The sequence below is a fragment of the Palaemon carinicauda genome, chromosome 2, assembly GCF_036898095.1.
Source record: "Palaemon carinicauda isolate YSFRI2023 chromosome 2, ASM3689809v2, whole genome shotgun sequence".
Taxonomy (NCBI): Eukaryota; Metazoa; Arthropoda; class Malacostraca; order Decapoda; family Palaemonidae; genus Palaemon; species Palaemon carinicauda.
In genome coordinates, this window is record NC_090726.1 from 151,018,851 (window position 1) to 151,044,236 (window position 25,386).

The 25,386-nt window shown below is 40.5% G+C and overlaps 1 protein-coding gene and 1 pseudogene across 1 annotated transcript in view; one reads left to right on the top strand and one right to left on the bottom strand.

Moving 5' to 3' along the window:
• Window positions 1–25,386, bottom strand: part of LOC137627883 (2',3'-cyclic-nucleotide 3'-phosphodiesterase-like) — a 356,880-nt gene that overhangs the window by 204,864 nt on the left and 126,630 nt on the right. The window contains exon 5 of the mRNA XM_068359321.1: window positions 1,563–1,731. Coding sequence (XP_068215422.1) covers window positions 1,563–1,731 — 169 coding nt within the window. The remainder of the gene's footprint in view (window positions 1–1,562; window positions 1,732–25,386) is intronic.
• Window positions 5,189–6,619, top strand: LOC137627874 (tigger transposable element-derived protein 1-like; annotated as a pseudogene).

Consider the following 25,386-nt stretch of genomic DNA (forward strand, 5'->3'; position numbering starts at 1 on the left):
TACAGGTGAGCGAGCTGGGTTCAACCTGGCATTCCCATGCAATTTTTTCTCTGGTAATATATAGCAGTTATATACCTTAGAAATGGTGCTTTAGGAGCATTTCACTGGGCGACACAGGTCGGAGCCCAGAAATATATATATACATTATATGTATATATATATATATATATATATATATATATATATATATATATATACACATATCAATATATATATACACATATCAATATATATATACATATCAATATATATATACATATCAATATATATATATATATATATATATGTATATATATATATATATATATATATATATATATATATATATATATATATATATATAAACATATCAATATATATACATATCAATATATATATATATATATATATATATATACATATCAATATATATATATATATATATATATATATATATATATATATATATATATATATATATATATATATATAAACATATCAATATATATACATATCAATATATATATATATATATATATATATATATATATATATATATATATTATATATATATATATATATATATATATATATATTATATATATATACATATATATATATATATATATATATATATATATATATATATATATACATATATATATACATATATATAAATATTAATATATATATTAATATATATATATATATATATATATATATATATATGTATATATATATTATATATATATTAATATATATATATATATATATATATATATATATATATATATATATATACTGTATATTATATATATTAATATATATATATATATATATATATATATATATATATATATATATGTATATATATATATATCCATTCATATCTATAATTTGTACGAAGCTGTGTTAATAATGTACAACTGCCTCTGAAAAGTAATATGAACTAGAATACCATGGCAGAAACCAAGTGAAAACAATGTAGTGCAGTATAGTGGGTTACCTATAGTCCATTTCTTTTAGCGAGGCATATTTGCACCAACTCGCAGCGGTGCCCTTTTGGCTCTGAAAAGTTTCCTGATCACTGATTGGTTGGACAAGATAATTCTAACCAATCAGCGATCAGAAAACTTTTCCGAGCTAAAAGGGCACCGCTGCGAGTCTGTGCAAATCTGCCAAGCTAAAAGAAATGGACTATAGTGTGTTAGTCAACTGCAAGTAGGTAATCATAAGTGAATTGGTAAGTTATGAGTTGACCCACCCTAGGGAAGCAAGCATTAGGGGATTCTCGATCTTCGTGCCTGTCTATTACCTAACCCCCATGAATATACTGTAGAGAGGGCTGACTGTACCTGGTACAAATCCAATGTTTGACCCTTTTCCAGTGTTGTGAGAAATTTTTAATTTAAGGTCAAGAAGCTTGCACTTTTAAGACTCTGTAATAGCAATGGGATTTCTAGGTAAGACTAATTGAAATACTGATAATGTACTCTGTTTAACAATAGTAGTAATATTATACTTTTCAAAATAATTTTAGTAATACTGTACAGTAATTATATCAAACAAAAAAGCTGTCTTACCATCTACTGTTTCCAAATTTGTGAGTTGTGAGAAATCTTGAAAGAAATCCTCAATTTCCAATAACGCTTTTTCGAGCCACTGCCAAGCTATTTTAGAGACCCTCCATGAATCAGATTCATTAATAAACCAAGCATAATATATTGGACGAACTGCCTGATAGTCCTTTAACTATGTAAGAAAAGAAAAGAGAATACATTAAGTACAGATGGCATACAATTTCCTTATACAGTAATCACTTCTTATACTTAACATAAAGAAGCTGTCCCATATGGGGTGATTTCGTAATAAACCACAAGAGAACATCTGGATTTCCTATTTTTGACCTAATTTAGGAGACTTTTATACTTATTTTTCAATTTAATCTGTCACAGTATTCTAATGCGCCAATTTTACCTTTAGATTAAATATCTAACTTTCTGTATTTGGAAAGAAACAAAACAAAACTTTTAATTTCTGCCTTTTTTTGCAATTCCATTCCTTTCCTTCCTTCATATTCTTATTCAAAATTACAAAAATAGAAAAATTATTTTCTTATCTTAACCCACTACCTTCTACATGTTAAGCAAATTTTTTTTCAAAAAATATATTTGAAAAAAAATTCAACAAACATGACAATTGTAAAATGTTCATTCTACAGTCTAAAAGACTACCAATGAATGTAAGACAATCATATGTTCACTACAAATCTGGTCTTGTGGTTAGTGATGTTTGGCAAGCATGTTTATTTGGTACTTTAATATCACCAATACAGAAAGCTATATGCTATTGGTGCTTAGGCTAAAAATCTCATCTAAAATTCATATCTTAAACACTTGCCTTAGCATTGAAATGTCTGCTGTGAGTGACATTGGATGGAACACTTATGGACATCAACGTAATCAATGACCAGAAACTTTCAATTTTAGCAGTGAATGTTTTATAGAAAAAAAAAGTCTTGTACTAGTAAGCATGACATTAGGGCACATGCAAAACAAGTAGTACTGTATGCACATATGCTAACGGTACATGAACTAGAGAAGATTTTAAGATCTCTAATGAAATATCAACTTATGAATAATAACCAAACTGGATACCTCAACACAATAATGCAATCAAAATTACCACTGACAAAGCCAAAACCAAATCTCTCAATTATGTCTAAAAGATAAAGGTAATGCAGCCTTCAGATATCTTAACAAAATAGCATCACTTTACCAATGGGGAGACAAATAAACCAGAAGCACTGGATTACTGCCAACATTTGAATGAGTAACTTTATTACAGGAGTGTTTATTTTCTTTCTTAAAATTAGCTTTCCTCTTTCATTCCTTATAGCCAAACAAATTTTGTTTCTCACCATTCTATGGTTGGTTGACTTTAATTCATCTAACACTACATTTTTAACTAAGTAAATTTTTTCACCGAGAATAAAATCGATTCAATTTTTAGTTTCTACATGTCATATTTTTTTTTTTTTTTTGTAAAAAAAAAAAGGTTTTCATGATTTTAAGATTGTTGCTTTCAGCAAATTCTACAAGTATGTCTCTGTCATTTCTTGTGTCTACTCCAAATTCTCATCTATTCTTTTTACCTACTTTAGCATGGAAATCACCCAGAACAAATGTAAATCGAGTCACGTATTTTTCAAAGCCATCTCCAAATCTTCATAAAAAGTATCTATTTGTTCCTCTGTATAGGATCTTGTTGATGCATACATTTGAATGTTCTTCGGTTTATACTTTTAATTTAAGTTTGATAAATAATCTTACAATTCTATCACTTGTACTACCAAGTTCTTCTATGTTACCTACAAGATTTTTATTAATAAGAAAACTTACTCCATATTTTTTTTTCCTATCATGTTCTCTGAAGCCATATATACGGCCCTCTTTTAACACTATATATTTGCCAGTTCTGCCAATTTCACTCAATCTTCCCACAGTATATCCCAATTTATCTATTTCAGATCTATTCGTAACACAGCAAGATCTTCTTCCCTAGACGGGGTCTTGACGTTGTATGCTGCAAGATTCAGTTTCCAGAGGTGGCCTGTAATCTAGTCCAGAGATTTTTAGCAGGGAATGTATTCATATATATATATATATATATATATATATATATATATATATATATATATATATATATACACATATATACATACATATATATATATATATATATATATATATATATATATATATATATATATATACATATATATACATATATATATATATATATATATATATATATATATATAGCAAAAATAACATAAATTAAAAGAAAATAAAAAATGGGGAAAAATGGGAGAAAACGTGGTCTTTGGGCCATCATGTCCTTAACTTAAAATACAATTTACAGCAGCCTACTCAACGGAGTGGTGATATAAAGGGGCCTGGTTTAAAAATTTGCCCTGTAATAGCCAGGTAACGTGTTCTCCTAGAATTCGCATGGCAGCAGATCGATCCCAGCCTGGGACCATGGGTTTAAACTGCTTACTGGAAAAGCCACTGCTGTGATTGGGCACTAAATTAGGGGGCTGGCTTGCCCAGCTGACATTCTTGTGAGCATCTGTTCTGATGAAACTGGAACTGAAACAAGACACCTTTACATTTTATCTTTACTTCATTTTTAGTGGCTGCATATATTTCTCATTCTGGTATCAAAGGTTTATTAGTAAATAACAGGACCAGCTGTTTAAATGGGTTTACTGTATGTATGTATGTATGTACTGTATGTATGTATGTGTGTATATATATATATATATATATATATATATATATATATATATATATATATATATATATATATATACATATATATATATGTATATATATATATATATATATATATATATATATATATATATACATATATATATATGTATATATATATATACAGTATATATATATATATATATATATATATATATATATATATATATATATATATATATATATATATATATATACAGGGAGAACTCGGGTTACGATGGTCCCGACTTATGCTGTTTCGAGGTTACGAACGTGCCCCATAAAAATATAAAAAATAATATTAAGCGTTGTTCCAACTTCCGTCGTTAGGGCCGTAAGCCACGTAAACAATTGCAAACTAGTTCCTAGCGTGCAGCGGATGAATACGGTTTGTTTCAGTTGTGGGCGAGGAAGATGGCGTCAGGCGCATCACTCAGTTTCAGTGTTCAACATGGATAAGAGGTTTATTTTGTAAGCGCAGGCCTAACCACACGTACATCACACAGGAGGAGAAGTCAGCACCAGGTCATAAATCCAGCAAGGAGAAGCTAACTTTACTTATTGGGGAAAATGCTGCTGGCGACTTCAAACTGAAGCCATTGCTGGTGTATCTGGCTGAAAATCCAAGGGCTCTTAAGGGCATTTGGAGAAGTCAACTCCCATTCATTTGGAAGACAAATAAAAAGGCATGGGTGACACTTGGAGTGTTTGAGGACTGGTTTATCAACCATTTTGTGCCTAGTGTGGAGCGGTATTGCACCAACAAGGGTATCCCCTTTAAGGTGTTGCTAGTGCTGGACAATGCCCCTGGACACCCTGCCCAGCTGGGAAACTTTCACCCTAATGTCAAGGTGGTTTGCCTTCCACTTAATACCACAGCCCTTTTACAGCCTATGGACCAAGGAGTGATTGCTTCGTTCAAGGCCTACTACCTCAGAAGGACAATTGTTATGGCATTACAGGCAACTGGAACAAAGAAGGACTTGACTCTGAAGGACTTTTGGAAGTCCTACAACATCCTTGATGCTGTGAAGAACATCGCTGATTCCTGGGAGGAGGTGAAGATTACAAACATGAATGGCGTTTGGAGGAAACTCATTTTGTGAATGATTTCCATGGGTTTGAGGACACAGTTGACCATGCTATTAAGAACATTGTTGCCCTGAGTAAGGAAATCGATCTGGATATGGAGGTTGATGATGTTACAGAGCTGCTGGAATCTCATGGAGAAGAGTTATCTGCTGGGGACTTGATACAACTGGAGAAGCAGATCATAGAGGAAGAAGAAGAAACCCCCACCCCAGAGGCTAAGGCTCTCACAAGGCAGGGCTTGTCAAAAGGTTTTGCTGAGATACAGCAAGCGTTGGAAACTTTTGAGGCTCAGGATCCTAACATGGAAAGGTTAAGGTTCACTAGGGCTTCCAGAGGCATCATGGATTTACTGCAGTGTTACAAGGAGATCTTGGATGAGAAGAGGATCCTGTCTGTCCAGTCTAACCTGGAGCATTTTTCTAAGAAAGTAGAGAGACCTGCACCCTCTACATCAGCTGCTTCTAATACTCCAGATTTGCCAGTAACAGAGCCTCTACCCTCTACCTCAGCTGCCTCTATTGCTACAGAGCCTCTACCGTCTACCTCGGCTGCCTCTATTGCTACAAAGCCTCTACCGTCAACCTCAGCTGCCTCTACTACTCCACCTTCTGTATGTTCTGCCTCACCTGCCCTAGCTTCTGTCTCACTTCCAGAGAATTCTGACTCACCTGCCCCAGTTTCTCCAGCATCTTCTGCAACTTCCTCTTCACAAAAAAACTGTCTCCCCATTCCTTGCAACATCCCTTCCAGTGTGCAAGCCAACTATAGGACTAAGGTAAGGAATTGTTCTCTTTCTTTATTAATATTTACTTTAATTCATGTGATGAATTTTTTTCTCTTTTTCTAATACTTTTTTATGTCATTTGTTACATTTTATTATAGCACAATACTTTTCACCCCTTTTTTCCTTGCCAAGCCATATGTTCTTGCAGAAGGATGACCTAGAGGGCGCGCGTGGTAGGTGTCGGTGGCGTGGGCCAACTGTGTTCTCTAGGGCTTGTTACGGCCCTTCCCTTTGATGGAGGAATTATCTAAATGGAAGACAGCCTGTGAATAGTGGTTTTCACACGCCCCTGTTGTATACACGACACCCACAAGGTGCTCGCGCGAGGGTAGTAACCTCTGCATTCCATGCTTTTATCTTTCTCTAGTATATTTGGAAGATTTATATTAGAAAAGTGTAAAGAAGGACTTCTTTCACCGAGCGTCACAGGTCTCTTCCCAGAAATAGATTTTTCCTTCGTCAAAATCCCTTATATATATATATATATATATATATATATATATATATATATATATATATAAATATATATATTACAAAATTAGTTGTAGCAAAAGAGTGGGGGAATAGAGTAGGTGGATGTAAAAGGGAGGTAGTGAGGATTGAAGAGCTAATAAAACCGGGGGTAAAAAGTAAATATCAGGAAAGGTTGAAAATGGCATATGATGAGGTGAGAGTAAGAGAAACTGGTAATTTAGAGGAGGAATGGAAGTTAGTAAAAGAAAATTTTGTTGGGATTGCAAGTGATGTATGTGGCAAGAAGGTTGTTGGAGGCAGCATGAGGAAGGGCAGTGAATGGTGGAATGAAGGAGTGAAGGTGAAAGTGGAAGAGAAAAAGAGGGCTTTTGAAGAATGGCTGCAGAGTAATAGTATAGAGAAGTATGAAAAATATAGAGAGAAAAAGGTGGAAGTAAAGCGCAAGGTACGTGAGGCAAAGAGGGCAGCTGACCTGAGGTGGGGTCAGGGATTGGGTCAGTCATATGAAGAGAATAAGAAGAAGTTTTGGAAAGAAGTGAAGAGAGTAAGGAAGGCTGGCGCAAGAATTGAAGAGACAGTGAAAGATGGAAATGGAAGGTTGTTAAAAGGAGAGGAGGCAAGGAAAAGGTGGGCGGAATATTTTGAAAGTTTGCTGAATGTTGAGGATAATAGGGAGGCAGATATAATTGCTGTTCCAGGTGTTGAGGTGCCAGTGATGGGAGATGAGAATGAGAGAGAGATAACAATAGAGGAAGTGAGGAGAGCACTAGATGAAACGAGAGTAGGAAAAGCATCTGGTATGGACGGTGTGAAAGCTGAGATGTTGAAGGAAGGGGGTGTGACTGTGCTTGAATGGTTGGTGAGTTTGTTTAATATGTGTTTTGTGTTGTCAATGGTACCAGTAGATTGGGTTTGTGCATGTATTGTACCACTATATAAGGGTAAGGGAGATGTGCATGAGTGTTGTAATTCAAGAGGTATTAGTTTGTTGAGTGTAGTTGGAAAAGTGTATGGTAGAGTACTGATTAATAGGATTAAGGATAAAACTTAGAATGCAATCTTGGAAGTACAGGGTGGTTTTAGAAGAGGTAGGGGTTGTATGAATCAGATTTTTACAGTTAGGCAGATATGCGAGAAATATTTAGCAAAAGGTAAGGAGGTGTATGTTGCGTTTATGGATCTGGAGAAAGCATATGATAGAGTTGATAGGGAAGCAATGTGGAATGTGATGAGGTTATATGGAGTTGGTGGAAGGTTGTTGCAAGCAGTGAAAAGTTTATACAAAGGTAGTAAAGCATGTGTTAGAATAGGAAATGAAGTGAGTGATTGGTTTCCGGTGAGAGTGGGGCTGAGACAGGGATGTGTGATGTCGCCGTGGTTGTTTAACTTGTATGTTGATGGAGTGGTGAGAGAGGTGAATGCTCGAGTGCTTGGACGAGGATTAAAACTGGTAGGCGAGAATGACCATGAATGGGAGGTAAATCAGTTGTTGTTTGCGGATGATACTGTACTGGTAGCAGACACAGAAGAGAAGCTTGACCGACTAGTGACAGAATTTGGAAGGGTGTGTGAGAGAAGGAAGTTGAGAGTTAATGTGGGTAAGAGTAAGGTTATGAGATGTACGAGAAGGGAAGGTGGTGCAAGGTTGAATGTCATGTTGAATGGAGAGTTACTTGAGGAGGTGGATCAGTTTAAGTACTTGGGGTCTATTGTTGCAGCAAATGGTGGAGTGGAAGCAGATGTACGTCAGAGAGTGAATGAAGGTTGCAAAGTGTTGGGGGCAGTTAAGGGAGTAGTAAAAAATAGAGGGTTGGGCATGAATGTAAAGAGAGTTCTATATGAGAAAGTGATTGTACCAACTGTGATGTATGGATCGGAGTCGTGGGGAATGAAAGTGATGGAGAGACAGAAATTGAATGTGTTTGAGATGAAGTGTCTGAGGAGTATGGCTGGTGTATCTCGAGTAGATAGGGTTAGGAACGAAGTGGTGAGGGAGAGAACGGGTGTAAGAAATGAGTTAGCGGCTAGAGTGGATATGAATGTGTTGAGGTGGTTTGGCCATGTTGAGAGAATGGAAAATGGTTGTCTGCTAAAGAAGGTGATGAATGCAAGAATTGATGGGAGAAGTACAAGAGGAAGGCCAAGGTTTGGGTGGATGGATGGTGTGAAGAAAGCTCTGGGTGATAGGAGGATAGATGTGAGAGAGGCAAGAGAGCGTGCTAGAAATAGGAATGAATGGCGAGCGATTGTGACGCAGTTCCAGTAGGCCCTGCTGCTTCCTCCGGGGCCTTAGATGACCGCGGAGGTAGCAGCAGTAGGGGAGTCGGCATTATGAAGCTTCATCTGTGGTGGAAATGTGGGAGGTTGGGCTGTGGCACCCTAGCAGTACCAGCTGAACTCGGTTGAGTCCCTGATTAGGCTGAAGGAACATAGAGAGTAGAGGTCCCCTTTTTGTTTTGTTTCATTGTTGGTGTCGGCTACCCCCCAAAATTGGGGGAAGTGCCTTGGTATATAGTATATAGATAGATAGACAAACATGCCAATAAACAGAGTAATGAAAAACTTGAACTTCCTCATTCCTGTTTTCCTGAGGCTAAACTAACTAGTTTAGATTTTTGATCTCGTGAAATTAAAGCTCTGTTGATGGACTTTGATGCTCATGGGGGCGTAGACTCAAATGGTATTTTTCCTTTGTTTTTTATAAAGACTGCAGATTTCTTAGCTCCAAAGTTATCTGTTATTTTGCTCAAGTTAGCTAGAAGAGGAGCTTTTAGCACTTGTTGGAGAATTGGTAATGTTACTCCTCTATGTAAATGTGTTTGTGGTAGCTCAAGTCCCACTGATTACCGCCCAAATTCCAAATTTCCCATATTTTCTGAAGTTTTTGAACATGTTCTTGCAAAACGTCTTAATAGGTTTCCTGAAGGTAATCATCTATTCCCTAGTTTGTAATTTGGTTTTTGTAAAAGCCTTGGAGCATGTGATGTCTTTCATACAATCTCCAATGCTGTATAAAATCCCTTGATTGTGATCTGGAAGTTCGTATGATTGGCCTTGATTTTAGTGCTGCCTTTGACCGTGTTAATCATGAGGCCCTTGTTTTCAAACTCAAACAGTTGGGAGTGGGTGGGTCGTTTCTTAGCATTATTATTGATTTTTAAAGTAATAGATCTCAAAGAGTTGTTGTTGATGGGCATCCATGAGGAGTATAGGAATGTGATATCTGGTGTTCCACAGGGTAGTGTTCTTGGCCCATTACTTTTCATACTATATACACATGACATGTGGTTTGGCCTAGAAAACAAGCTTGTTGCATATGCAGATGATGCTACTCTCTTTGCATCAATTCCATTCCCTGAATGTAGATCTGAGGTTGCTGAATCCCTTAATAGAGATCCAGCTAAAATTAGTGCATGGTGCAAATTATGGGGTAATGAAGTTGAATCCTAACAAAACTCAAAGTATGATTGTAAGTAGGTCAAGGACGGTGTCCTCAACATCCGGATCTCAGTATTGGTAATGTTTCTTTAAATTTGTATGGCTCTTTTAAAATTTTAGGTGTGATTCTCGACAGCAAATTTACTTTTGAGAAACACATTAGGTCTGTGTCTTCTTCAATTGCACAAAAAATTGGCTTATTGAGAAAGTCTTTCAAGATTTTCGGTGATCAATCTATTCTGAAGAAGTGTTTTAATTCTTTCATTCTACCTTGTTTTGAGTATTGTTCTCCTGTCTGGTCTTCAGCAGCTGATTCCCATCTTAATTTGTTGGACAGAAACTTATGGTCTAATAAATTTCTTATTCCTGATCTAGATATTAATCTTTGGCACCGTCGTTCAGTTAGTTCATCATGCATTTTTCATAATTCTGACCATCCTTTACATTCAGATTTTCCTAGCCAATTCCCTCCTGTTCGTAATACTAGGCAGGCAGTTAATTCTAATAGCCAGGTCTTCTCCATCATGAGGCTCAATACTACACAGTATTATAAAAGTTTTATTCCAGCTGTGACCAAGTTAGTTGAATCAGTAGAACTTCAAAAGTTCAAACTTGCAGCAAATGTTTTTATGTTGTACAAGCTGACATAAGTCTTATTATAGTTTATATATGACATATCTGTTTTGACATTGTTACTGTTTTTAGAATGATTTATTGTTAACATGTTCTCATCATTTATTTATTACCTTATTTACTTTCCTCAGTGGGCTATTTTTTCCTGTTGGAACCTTTTGGCTTATAACATCTTGCTTTTCCAACTAGGGTTGTAGCTTGGCTAATAATAATAATAATAATAATAATAATAATAATAATAATAATAATAATACATATACCAAGGCACTTCCCCCAATTTTGCGGGGTAGCCGACATCAAACAAAGGGAACAGAAAAGGGGACCTCTCCTCTCTACGTTCCTCCCAGCCTGACAAGGGACTCAACCTAGTTCGGCTGGTACTGCTAGGGGTGCCACAGCCCACCCTCCCCCGTTATCCACCACAGATGAAGCTTCATAATGCTGAATCCCCTACTGCTCCTACCTCCGCGGTCTTCCAAGGCACCGGAGGAAGCAGCAGAGCCTACCGGAACTGCGTCACAATCGCTCGCCATTCATTCCTATTTCTAGCACGCTCTCTTGCCTCTCTCACATCTATCCTCCTATCACCCAGAGCTTCCTTCACTCCATCTATCCACCCAAACCTTGGCCTTCCTCTTGTACTTCTCCCATCAACTCTTGCATTCATCACCTTCTTTAGCAGACAGCCATTTTCCATTCTCTCAACATGACCAAACCACCTCAACACATTCATATCCACTCTAGCTGCTAACTCATTTCTTACACCCGTTCTCACCCTCACTACTTCATTCCTAACCCTATCTACTCGAGATACACCAGCCATACTCCTTAGACATTTCATCTCAAACACATTCAATTCCTGTCTCTCCGTCACTTTCATTCCCCACAACTCCGATCCATACATCACAGTTGGTACAATCACTTTCTCATACAGAACTCTATTTACATTCATGCCCAACCCTCAATTTTTTACTGCTCCCTTAACTGCCCCCAACACTTTGCATCCTTCATTCACTCTCTGACGTACATCTGCTTCCACTCCACCATTTGCTGCAACAACAGACCCCAAGTACTTAAACTGATCCACCTCCTCAAGTAATTCTCCATTCAAATTGACATTCAACCTCGCACCACCCTCCTTTCTCGTACATCTCATAACCTTACTCTTATCCACATCAACTCTCAACTTCCTTCTCTCACACACCCTTCCAAATTCTGTCACTAGTCGGTCAAGCTTCTCTTCCGCGTCTGCAACCAGTACAGTATCATCCGCAAACAACAACTGATTTACCTCCCATTCATGGTCATTCTCGTCTACCAGTTTCAATCCTCGTCCAAGCACTCGAGCATTCACCTTTCTCACCACTCCATCAACATACAAGTTAAACAACCACGGCGACATCACACATCCCTGTCTCAGCCACACTCTCACCGGAAATCAATCGCTCACTTCATTTCCCATCCTAACACATGCTTTATTACCTTTGCAGAAACTTTTCACTGCTTGCAAAAACCTTCCAGCAACTCCATATAACCTCATCACATTCCACATTGCTTCCCTATCAACTCTATCATACGCTTTCTCCAGATCCATAAACGCAACGTACACCTCCTTACCTTATGCTAAATATTTCTCGCAAATCTGCCTAACTGTAAAAATCTGATTCATACATCCCCTACCTCTTCTAAAACCAACTTGTACTTCTAAGATTGCATTCTCTGTTTTATCCTTAATCCTATTAATCATTACTCTACCATACACTTTTCCCACCACACTCAACAAACTAATACCCCTTGAATTACAACACTCATGCACATCTCCCTTACCCTTATATTGTGGTACAAAACACGCACAATAATAATAATAATAATAATAATAATAATAGTATCAGTAGTATTGGTCTTTTTTGCGAGTCTCGGAATCGGCCACTAAAGTAGACGGAACATAGTGATGTGAAATAGTCTTGCAATGTTTTTTTCTTCTTTTTCTTTAATATTATATTTAGAATAATTCCATATTATCTTAATCTTCTAGTGTATAGAAGGTCCCCAACTTACAAACATCGGGGCATGCAAACATATTCAACTGAAAAAACAAAGATAAGATAAAGAAATACTGTACGGTAATAAAATAATATTATATCATTTAATACAGTAAGCAAAATGACATTTGTATAAACCCGATATCTGTTTCATATGAAACCATATTATTTGTTGACTTTTGTAATTGGAAGTCATAGGCATAGGATTCCAGTTAGGCCTACCCTAGGCCAAAATTTAACAACTTCTTGGAACCTATTATGTTTGTCAGTTGAGGAACCTCTCATAAAAAAAATTAACATTTTAATAACTGAATTATGGACTTCGCTGAATAAAGAAGTTTAGTATTAATAGTGACTCCTTGAACAATTCCTATATGAATTTCAGCATACATTCTAAATTTCTACTTCTCTCCCACCTTGGTGTGTACTAGAATTCAAGCAGACAACTGTACCTAAACGTTAATTAAAAGACAAAGGGAGGTGTGTAGAATATAACGCTATTAGGGAGAAATTTGCTGATATTGAGTGTTAGAAATGGAAACCTATTAAATTTTTTTCCAGTTGAAGCTACCATTTTTGTTCCTCACACTAAGACTAAATCCCCAAATGCAAATAGTTCATTACTTTACTCTACTTATGAATAGCTTTTTTTCTAGTTCAGAGATCTGGTTAATCAATATTATGACATTCAGTAAGTTAGAAAAATCATATAAAGGAAGGCATTAGATTTATGATCAGATTGTGTTATTGCCATGGACAGAGCCATACAGTTGCTAAACATGTTTAAAAAAAAAAAAATCTTTAAAACACTGTTTTATGTTGAATAAATACCACGGAGTGTTCGGCCGGTAATGTTTACTAAATAGGGCTAATGAAGCCTCACACACTGCATTGTGCACACTGAAGAAGTTGAAAAGTCTGTGCACACTGAAGAAGTTGAAAAGTCAGTCATCAAATCAATATTATACTGTTATTGTAATAATTAGAAAGAATTTCAATAATATTGAAGTATTGGTTGTTTCAATGGTATCTGTATAGGTCTAGAAAAAAAAATGGTTATCGGTATCGGCATAGTATATAAACACACACACACACATATATATATATATATATATATATATATATATATATATATATGTGTGTGTGTGTGTGTGTGTCTGTGTCTGTGTCTGCGTGTGTGTATGTATGTATGTGTGTCTGAGGCCTTTGCTCTGTGGTGGACAAGCAATGGTTGTTGTTTTATATATATATATATATATATATATATATATATATATATATATATATATATATATATATATATATACACAGTGGTACCTCTACATACGAATTTATTTCGTTCCACAACCGACTTCGGATGTAGAAAATGTTCGGATGTAGAAACGAATTTTCCCATAAGAATACATGGTAATTCATTCAATTCGTTCTTCAGCCTAAAAACCCATTATAAATCCTTAATAAATGGCTACACATAATTACACATAACAATAACATAACTGCATAATATGAAAGAAGCATGTAAAAAAGATAATTATAAAGAAATCCTGTAATAAATAAAAAATGTGTTTTATTGCCACTTTACCTTAGAGACAGGCGACGCAGGTGTAGGATTTGCTACGCCAAGAGGAGACGGACGATCGGCGAGAAGGTAGACATGGTGTTAACATGTTCTTTAAATAAATACTCTCTCTCCCTCTCTCTCTCTCTCTCTCTCTCTCTTGTTCTTCTTCACTGTTAGTGTTAGAGACGTCTATTATTTTTTTCTGAGAGAGAGAGAGAGAGAGAGAGAGAGAGAGAGAGAGAGAGAGAGAGAGAGAGAGAGAGAGAGAGAGAGAGAGATTAAACAAAAATGAGAGATTAAACAAAAATGTGTTGTGTTCATATGATTTTTAACAGCATTAACGAGTTGAAAGACAGTTAAATGTAACTAAAAAAACAATATCAGCGAATCTGAATTCCTTTATTAACTAAAACAAATATTGATACAAACACACTCATGTGCGTATGCGCAAACACACACACACGCACGAGGAGACATGATTGGCGAGGAGGTAGAGATGGTGACTGTGATAACATACCGTAACTTACACTACGGAAATTTTAATCTAACTTAGCTTATTTTTTTTTTTTATCTTTATATTTCATATTTTTTACATTTTTTTTCTTTTGATTTTTTATTTTCATCACTTTCAGTGACGAGTTACGGTATGTTATCGCAGTCACCATCTCTACCTCCACCCCGACCGTCTCTCTTACTGGTAGCAATTTTTGCACCTGTGTGTGTGTTTGTGCATACACACACGAGTGTGTTTGTACCAATATTTGTTTTAGTTAATAAAGGAATTCAGATTAGCTGTTATTACTTTCTTAGTTACATTTAATTGTTTTTCAACTCGTTGACGCTGTTAAAAAACGGATTTTGAGCGAAGCGAAAAATCTATTTTTGGGTGAGATAGCCATGGCGTCCTGATGGAAGGTTCCTTTTTGGTAGCTTCCTTGGGTAAATAACTACTAAGATATTCCCAGAGAATTTAACCACAGGTTATCACAGAATTCTAACTTCTGGAGCGAGTATCCTAAAGGTTTCCCTTTTAAGACATCGTATATCAACAGGGGACGCATGTATTAACGCGCCACATAGCTATCTACACCCCGAACAGAGTTAATGCTTCGGTGTGTAAGGGCTGAGAATAGCTGGGAGCCGTTCCATAGCTAATCTCATCCGTGGCTACTTTTGGTACTCGAGACGTAAACAAACGGGCGCCATTGCTTAAATGACGTCACGACCGTCTTCATCCTGAAGCCAGTTGCTTGCCAATCACCATGATACAGCAGAGCAGGGTGGGACCTAAAAACTGGACGAAGTAGCAGGGAGGGTCCATCAGGACGCTATGGCTATCTCACCCAAAAATAGATTTTTCGCTTCGCTCAAAATCCGTTTTTTGGGCTCCAGCCATGGCGTCCTGATGGAAGAATACCAGAGAATCAATGTATCGTGGTAGATTTTCCCCTATTAGTAAGTGCCAAGGGCTTTGACAAAATAGCATAGTAATCTTAGTAAAGAACCGTAGGGAAGAATCTTCCTGCCCCCCTTGGCAGTGAAGTTCCCACGGGCCATGCCGACGTCAAAGTGGTATTGAAGGGCTATTCACCCTGATAGAAGAACTTGAAGAACTTGGAGACGAAGCTGAATGTTTGGCATTCGTATAGGAACATTCTGAAAGCAGACCAGTGGTGGTTGGACACTGTGTGCTGAGAAGGTTGGTTTCATCTCCAGGGTATGAAGAGTAAGTATTCGTATTGGAATATTACATAGTCAGAGTGAATATAAATTAAGGGTTATTATCTTAATTTCTCCATGAACCATAAGGAAAAGGGGATAATAAAACTATGACAGGCATGTATTTCATAGTAAGTAGGAGCTGATTGAGACGCACAGGTAATAAAATAGAAATTTTATTTCACAAATGCAGAAATTAAATGAATTGCAGCAATAAGTAAAGTTCATTTACAGTAATTATAATGTACATAGTAATAAAGACTTGCTCTTGAATCTGAAAAGGAATTTCAAATTTATTAGTAGGCACTCGTTCTCGAGGAACGTTAGTCTTTGATTAAAACACATCATGCTCAGGGCATGCGGCACTTGTGTGACAACTATGACATTTCACCTGGGATAAGAACAGTTATAAAAGCACTAAGTGTTTTCGACATCACTATGTATCGCTCGAGGGTCAACATAGGCACCCGAAGAGTTAGAGTCCCAAGTAACTCACTGTTCTATGCAGAGTTAGGAGCAGGTTTCATAACACTACCTGCGGCTACCACAAAATGTTTGACTTCGTGCACTTGTTTCGCATAATGTTTAAAGAAAACGCGCGAGGACTTCCAGCCTGTGAAGCTTTTAAGGCTTTCAAAGTCCATACTCTGAAAGAAATTCAGAGATGATGCAACTTTCCTAGGATCATGACCGGCGGGTGTACTGTCAGGATCCGCTCTGCGAATGAAGTAGGTGATTTTCGCTCTTAATTGTTTCAGTGACAGGTCGCTGCCCGATGTTTCTCCTTTGAAGAGTTGGCCTCCACCAAAGTTCGAAGTTCTGCGAAGATAGACCTTGAGGCTCTCTACTGGGCATAAAGAGACATCTTCCTTCAGGGGGCATATTCTCCAGGGGCCCCATCTTTTGGTGGGTAATTCATTTTTGGCGAGAAACGTCGGATCAGGGGAGAGGGTAATGTCTCCTGTATCAGTAAACAGGATGTGACCCTCTTCTCTTGATAATGCCACTATTTCGCTGACTCGGGCTCCCGAAGCAAGAGCAAAGAGAAATATAACTTTCTGAGTCAGATCCTTGAGAGGGCATGAATCATTATCCAAGTTGGAGGCGAAATGGAGCACCTTGTCTAATGACCAGGAGATCGGTTTTGGTGGGGGTGCTGGGCGTAGACGAGCACATGCTTTCGGTAGTTTATTGAAGATGTCGCTGGACAGATCAATTTGGAAGGCATACAGAATTGGTCTGGTCAAGGCCGATTTGCAGGTTGAAATCGTATTGGCTGCCAATCCTTGTCCATGAAGGTGAATGAAGAAGGACATGCAGAAATCAATTGTGATTTCTTTAGGATTTTTTGTCTTGACGAAAGAGACCCATTTTCTCCAGGATAATTCGTATTGCCGTCTTGTGGATTCGGTCTTGTATTCCTCGAGGAAGTCTAGACTTTTCTTCGAGATCCCAAACCTCTTCTTTGCGGCTAGGGAGAGAAAATCATGAGATGAAGGTCCTTGATTTTCGATGATGAAGCGAAGACAGTCGACTTCTGTACTTGTTGGGAGAGAACTGGGCCCGGGAGAGGGATCAGCTTGGGCTGCAGCTCCAGGACCAGGGGGTACCAGTTGCTCCGGGGCCACTTGGGAGCCACTAGGGCCGCTGTCCCTTTGAAGGTTCTCAGCTTGGAGAGGACTTTCAGCAGAAGGTTGGTGGGAGGGAACAGGTAGATCTTGGACCATCTGTTCCAGTCCAGTGACATGGCATCCACTGCTTCTGCCTTGGGGTCCTCGTACGGGGCCACATACCGAGGAAGTTGATTGTTGTCGCTCGTTGCGAAGAGATCTATCTGAAGTTCTGGGACTTGGTGAGAGATGAAGGAGAATGATCTTGCGTCTAGAGACCATTCCGACTATCGGGTTTGTCCGAGATAGAGCATCCGCTGTCACGTTGCGGAATCCTTGTAGGTGAACTGCAGACAGGTGCCACTTCTTCTTCTCTGCCAGACGGAAGATTGGGAGAAGCACCTGATTTATCTGGGGCGATCTTGAGCCTTGGCGATTGAGACATCGAACTACCACCGAGTTGTCTAGGGTTAGACGAATGTGGATCGAGGGAGGCGGGGATAGTTTCTTCAGAGTTAGAAGGACCGCCATGGCCTCCAAGATGTTGATGTGGAACGTCTTGAACAGGGGAGACCAGGTGCCTTGAGCCTGCTTTTGGTGGGAGTGACCTCCCCAACCCTCCAGCGAAGCGTCCGTGTGGATGTTGAGTGATGGAGGTGGGTGTTGAAGAGGAATGGACCTTTTCAGGGCCTTTGCTTCCGACCACGGCTTGAGGAGAAGTCGAAGTCTGTTTGGGAGCCGTCTCTTGAGGTCTCTTCGAGCGATGGATGCAGAACGTCTCCAGACTCCCGCGGCATCCTTTAGCTGTGCACGAAGCACTGGGTTTGTTACTGAGGCGAACTGTAGAGAGCCTAGAACTCGTTCCTGCTGGCGTCTTGAAATCCGTTTGGATTTCAGTAGTCGCTTGACAGACCCTGCTATTTCCTTCCTTTTCTTCTGGGGGATGGAAAGGCGGTGTGACTGAAGGTTCCATTGGATTCCTAACCACTGGAACTTCTGAGCTGGAGAGAGGCGAGATTTCTTCTCGTTTATCTTGAATCCCAGGTGTTCTAGGTACTGGGTGACTTTGTTGCAGGATTTTACACAATCCTCGGGCGATGGAGCCCAAACTAGCCAGTCGTCGAGGTAGGACATCACCTGGACGTTTCGGAGGCGGAGCTGTTGTACTATGGCGTCCGCCAGCTTTGTGAAGATCCGAGGGGCCACATTGAGGCCGAAGGGCATGGCCCTGAAGGCGTAGCTTTTCCTTTGGAGTCGAAATCCTAGGTAGGAGGAAGCGTGATGGTTCATTGGAACGTGCCAGTAGGCATCCGCCAGGTCTATGGAGACCGTGTAGGAACCTCGAGGCAGAAGGGTCCTTATTTGTTGAAGAGTCAGCATCTTGAACTTGTCGTTCGCTATGAACTTGTTGAGGGGGGATAAGTCCAGAATGACTCTGAGTTTGTCGGAGTCTTTCTTGGGGACACAAAAGTCTTCCTTGGAACCTGGTGGACTTTACCTTCCTTATCACCTTCTTGTTCAAGAGATCTAGGACATATTCTTCCAGAAGGGGGGTTGATTGTTGGAAGAACTGCTGGAATGTTGGGGGTGGTTGAGTCCAACTCCAGCCTAGACCCTTCTTGACGATGCTGTGTGCCCAGGGATCGAAGGTCCAACGATCCTGGAATTGGCGGAGTCTTCCTCCCACCGGAAGCACTTCATTGCTTCTGGTGTCCCGAGGGCTTGCTGCCTCGGCCGCTAGCTCCCTTTCCTCCTCTGCCTCTGGAGGGACGGCGAGACGCGTCTCTGCCTGCACCTCTGTTTGAGCCTCTACCTTTGGGACGAAAGGTAGTCGTCTGTTGCTCGAAAGCAGGGGTGAAAACCGGTGACTGTGACAATACCGGTTGGGTGACCAGTTGAAAGGTCTGTTGTGGCTGAGCTGCCACTTGGGAGGTAGCGGGTCCCGGAAACTGACGTCTTGGTTGACGTTGCTGGGGTTTCTGTTTTGAGGCTTTCCTCTTAGGTTGAGGTCCGTCGTCCTGAGAGGGTTTTCTCTTCTTTGACATGCCCCATTTGTGGAGAAGGTTCCTATTCTCCGTGGCAGCTTTGTCAGTGATCTCCTTCACAAGGTCAGAAGGAAAGAGGTGTTTGCCCCAGATGTTGGAGGAAATCAGCCTCCGGGGTTCGTGTTTCACAGTGGCACCTGCAAACACGAATTCACGACAGGCTCTCCGAGCCTTCATGAAGTGGTACAAGTCCTTCATCAGAGTTGCCATATGGGATTTGGCAAGTACCATGTAGTGGTCTGGTACTCTGGTGTCACAGGCCATAATTTCAAGTTGGACTTGGTGGGACATGGATGCTGCGAGCCTCTCCTTCGTATCTTGTTCCCGACGAAGGAGGTGATCGTTGAGCTTCGGGAGGTCTTCATTAAACTGACGTCCGGCGACGTCAGGATCTAGCTTTCCCACGACGAAAGTATGCTGGATGTCCTTCCAGTGTCGAGCGTCAGGGGGAGTAACTATGGAGAAGGGTCTGCACTCCTCCAGTGCAGGGCAGGCTTTCCCCTCTTCCACAGCTTTAAGGCACGCAGTGAAGGCCTTTTCCATGAATAGAAGTACTGCATCTTCAGGTGCGACGTAGGTAGGGTGCTTCTTGCTCAGGGCCGGAAGCTTAGAGCAGGTAAAACCCCTACTCTTGAACGTGTTGGCTAGCATAGCCTCGGCCTTCGCGAGATCGAACACTATCTCTTCTTTCGGTTCGGTCTCTTCTTTAGAGGCAGGTTCAGAGCGATGTCGGACGTAACAGTCCGGGTAGGCCTCAAAATTTGGGAAGAATTCCACATCTTCCAGGGGGACCGAGCCGATCTTGTCGCTGACAAAGATTCTGCCGGTCGCTATCACCATATGCTCAGCATACCTCCATGGGTTGGCATGAGAGCAAGCGGGGAGATCCTTAACCGAGATCTTCTTCGGTTCTTTGGATCCTATCATGGACCTGATGAACTCCTGATTCTCCTTTAACTTGTCGTCCATGACGGCTTTAATCAACCGGAGCATTTCCTGAGTGGATGATGAGGGTTCCGGGGTCGTGGAGGTAGACGGGAGAGACACTTCCGTCGGTGTAGGAGTAGGGGCGGAGATGGAAGGAGGAGCGACCTCTTGCTCCGACTCGGCGTATTCCACCTGGTCTTCATCATCTTCAGCTCCTTGAGCCATGAGGGTCTTCTCCGTACCCTCCGAGACATCCGACATGTGTTCGTCATCATCGGAATCTAGGCGGCAATCGTGCATGGACTGGGCCATGACTACATCAGGTTCCACCGTAATTTGGACAGTGGGGATCAAATCCTTGGGCACCACAGAATCAGGGGAGGCCTTTGGGAACAGAAGTGACCTCAATTCTTCAGTGGCCAGGTACGGTCCGGTGGCATTCTTCTGGAAGCCACGCACCCATTTGCGTAGCTTCTCTCGAGCAATGTCCCTGATCTCCGCTGAGGGAGAGTTATGGAAGCCATCAGCTATGTGAGCCTGGCAGACCGTACAGTTCAGCGGGTCCCAGAATTTCAAATCCCCTTTCTTGTTAGCACAAGGGGCGTGAGTCCTGCAAGCCGTATGCCCGTAGAAGTGCGGGCGTTTCACAGCGCAGAAGTCGAAGTCACACTTCATCTGCTCCTCCTGTGGAAGAAAGAGAAAATGAGTATGGGGGAGTCATAAGAATGGCTCTTAAGCTAAGTTAACATTAATCATTAATTTTAACTTAATGAAGGGTGTGATGCATAGAGATTGAAGTAGTAAAGAAACATACTCCATGCATCCCGCCCGGCTGGCTACCGCAAGCTTTATCCTTGGATAATCCGAGATGGCCGAAGGCACAGGATAGTATTCCTTAGAAGTCCATAGGGCAATGGAATTCCATGGGAAATGCCAAGGATAAGTTTGGGACCGAGGCCACTCAGTCCCAAATTAGGGGGCTAACAGGTCCCTTAGGGTAACTGCTTCCGGCAACCAGCCGCGCTAAGATACACGCAGCATGCTGGAATTTTGAAGAATGCAAAGAGACAGCATGATTACTAATAGAACAGTACCAAGGTACTGATCTAATAGCGTAAACAGGCCATCTGTTTGCAGTGTAGGGCTATCAGTATTCATATGATAGCTAGTAGAAGGGGGTGCAAGTAGTCTTGACGCCTCCGGGGGGTTCCGGCAAACCTCCGGCACGCCGGAGGCCGCTCCAGCAGAGTTTCTGGCATTAGAACAGACAATATATAAGTCAAGAGTAATACCAGGGCGGCGGCCGCCGGCACAACGGCGACACGCCGGCAGAGGAGCGGCGGCTCCGGCAGTCGGAGGATGCCGGATTGGTGACGGGGACAAGGATGGTTATAGCGGAACCAGGTTGCCGGCAGTGGATGCCGGCACTCCGGTGGCCGACCGGCAGGCGGACGGCGAAGCTATGAGGAAGGAGGAGAGCCATCGGCAGGAAGCCGGCGGCGGTCGGCAGTCCCCCGGCACGCGGGGGGCTGGCGGCCATGAGGGTAAGGGGAGAGTCACCAAGGTAGGAGGCGGGTATCGCCGACAGTGGAGGCGGCAAGGGACCGGCACCCGGATAGTGAAAGAGACAGGGGGAGGGATGTAAGAAGTCCAGTCATGGACTCCCAGACATCCCCCCCTGAGAGGGTGTACCCATGATAGAGGCTGGCTCTATCACCCAGAAGCAGGGGTCTCAGAGGACCGGGAGCTAGGGTAGCCCAAGGGAGGGCTAGGGGACACCCAAAGAGGGGGAGACCTCTACATACAGAACACATCCAGTGGCTAACCCCATAGGACACTATGAAGGGTATATGTACCAGAGCGGACTGCACATAGAAGCTCAAGGTAGCCCTATCACTCCACCCTAAGGAGGAGTTGTAGGACAGGGGACAGATGGGTATAGACTAACCTAAGTGTAGGCTAGGCTATACAAGAGATAGGTGGGGAGGGGAGAAGAGAAGAGTCTTCCATGGAAGGGGTTCTGTACCAGAGCGGCCACTAGGGAAAGGGAGGACACTCCCTAACCTAAGATAAGGCAGCCTGGCTGAAACGGTGCATGGGTACAGTTTCAGCAGGGGACAGAATAACCTTCCAAAACCTAACCTAGAGCAGGGCTAAGAGCCCTGAACTAGGAAAGATAGAAGACATATCGCTATCGCAGGACAGTCATAGACTAGTCCTAGCTATAGAGGAAGGGCTAGCTGTTCCTCACTCTCGGACGCAACCCTAAGGGGGGGTTCATTCCCTTAGGGAGGACTGAGAGGCGATAATATACTCCGTTAGGCGCTTGATCCCTTTACTTAGAAAGGGAATCAAGGCTAAACAGAGGGAATGCCAAGGGCAGGGGGATGAAGGAAGCATATAGGGGTCCTACAAGTAGGTTAGGTTAGGAAGGGACACTAACTAACCTATCCCCTATATGGTCCCTGAAGGCGAAAAACACTTGCATCACAGTCGAAAGTATTGTAAAATAATGCCACTATCTTTATAACTTAGCCTAGGATCACTAATAAAATCATGCATGAACACTGATATATAGGCGCTCTGGCCTGGGGGCTATAGTAGCCGACTGGTATGAGGTCAATCGATGACCGATAAAAAGCGTCAAAACACGATATAAAAGTTCCTAGCTATGAAGACTAAATAAACTAATGTTATCAATTAGTAATTGAGGCCGGAAGCGTTGTTGTGGCTAACTAAATAAGGCATGCATAACAACAACGACGCCATAAAATGACGGGTCCGGTAGAGGCACAGCTCTGCCACAAAACAACAAATATCTCGGAAAGTAATATTTACTTCACGGTCAGAGCTTAACTAAACAATACTGGAACCTTGTACTCAACTTTCCAGAAGAAGGCGAGGCCGAAGGTAGCGACATAACGTAGATGCAAAGCGATAAGTAAAGCACAGGGAAAATCCGTCGAAGTAGGGCGAGCTACTGAACAAAGGATGAAGACGGTCGTGACGTCATTTAAGCAATGGCGCCCGTTTGTTTACGTCTCGAGTACCAAAAGTAGCCACGGATGAGATTAGCTATGGAACGGCTCCCAGCTATTCTCAGCCCTTACACACCGAAGCATTAACTCTGTTCGGGGTGTAGATAGCTATGTGGCGCGTTAATACATGCGTCCCCTGTTGATATACGATGTCTTAAAAGGGAAACCTTTAGGATACTCGCTCCAGAAGTTAGAATTCTGTGATAACCTGTGGTTAAATTCTCTGGGAATATCTTAGTAGTTATTTACCCAAGGAAGCTACCAAAAAGGAACCTTCCATCAGGACGCCATGGCTTGAGCCCAAAAATCATATGTACTCTAAACCCATTTTTGTTTAATCTCTCTCTCTCCCTCTCGGAAAAAAAAATAATAGACGTATCTAACACTATAACAGCGAAGAAGAACGAGAGAGAGAGAGAGAGAGAGAGAGAGAGAGAGAGAGAGAGAGAGAGAGAGAGAGAGATTTTATTTAAAGAACATGTTAATGCTATGATTAGAGAGAAACAGAAAAAAGAGAGAAGTCTTATTTAAAAGAGCTTGTTAATGCTATCTTGGTTTTCTTTGCTTCACTTTTTTCTTTTTTTCTGTTCATCACGCTGGCCCTTCTCACAAATGATCGTTGCCAACAATCTCTTTGTCCTTTATCCCTATCAACAAAAGGTGTTCTATCTCTTCCAGGGTATTGCTACGATGTCTTGTAATAATGGTGATCCCCTTCGATGGTTATTTGCTTTAATGGCTGCCTTCAGCTTGATGATCCTCGAGATCATAGGCCTATTCCGGCCATATTGTTTAGCCATACAGTATCACTCACATGCACACTGCTCTCATGTTTTTCTATAATTTCTTGCTTCAATTCTAATGAAAGAATTGCCTTCTTCCTGTACTGAAACTTAGCTTCTTAGGCACCATGATTATAGGTAAAATCAAAAAGGAAATGTGAGAAAAGGAAGAAAATAAGCACTGTTAATAACAGACCAAACAGGACAACCACACGATACACACAAGAATAGAGAACTGAGCACTCGACGCTCAATGGCGTAATGTTTACTTCGTAAGTTGGAGCAACACTTCGGATGTCGAGGCAGAAATTTGGTCGAATTATACTTTGTATGTTGGAAAATTCGTATGTTGGGACATTCATATGTAGAGGTACCACTGTATATATATATATATATATATATATATATATATATATATATATATATATATATATATATATATATATATATATATATATATATATATATATATGTATATATATATATATATATATATATATATAATATATGTATATATATATTTATATATATTTATATATATAAATATATATATTTATATATATATATATATATATATATATATATATATATATATATATGTCAAAAATTTTAAATAATTTTTATTTTTCATAACATACTCACCGAGAACTACTTTTCTATGGAGTCACTTGGTGATCTCTCAATCTCGACCAAGGTTTTCCCGCCGTTACCCCCCCTTACCCCGCTCTATATAGGTTTACCCCCCGCCGCCAGAGAATGCGCCCTGAGGGCAGGATTAGGGCAGGTCACTGCCTCTCTGGGTCAGCATCGTCATTAAGTTCGTCGTTTAGCCCAACTTGGCAATGGAAGGATGGCACTCGGGGACGGAAGGGAGGGCCATTACCCGAAAAGTAGTTCTCGGTGAGTATGTTAGGAAAAATAAAAATTATTTAAAATTTTTGATTTG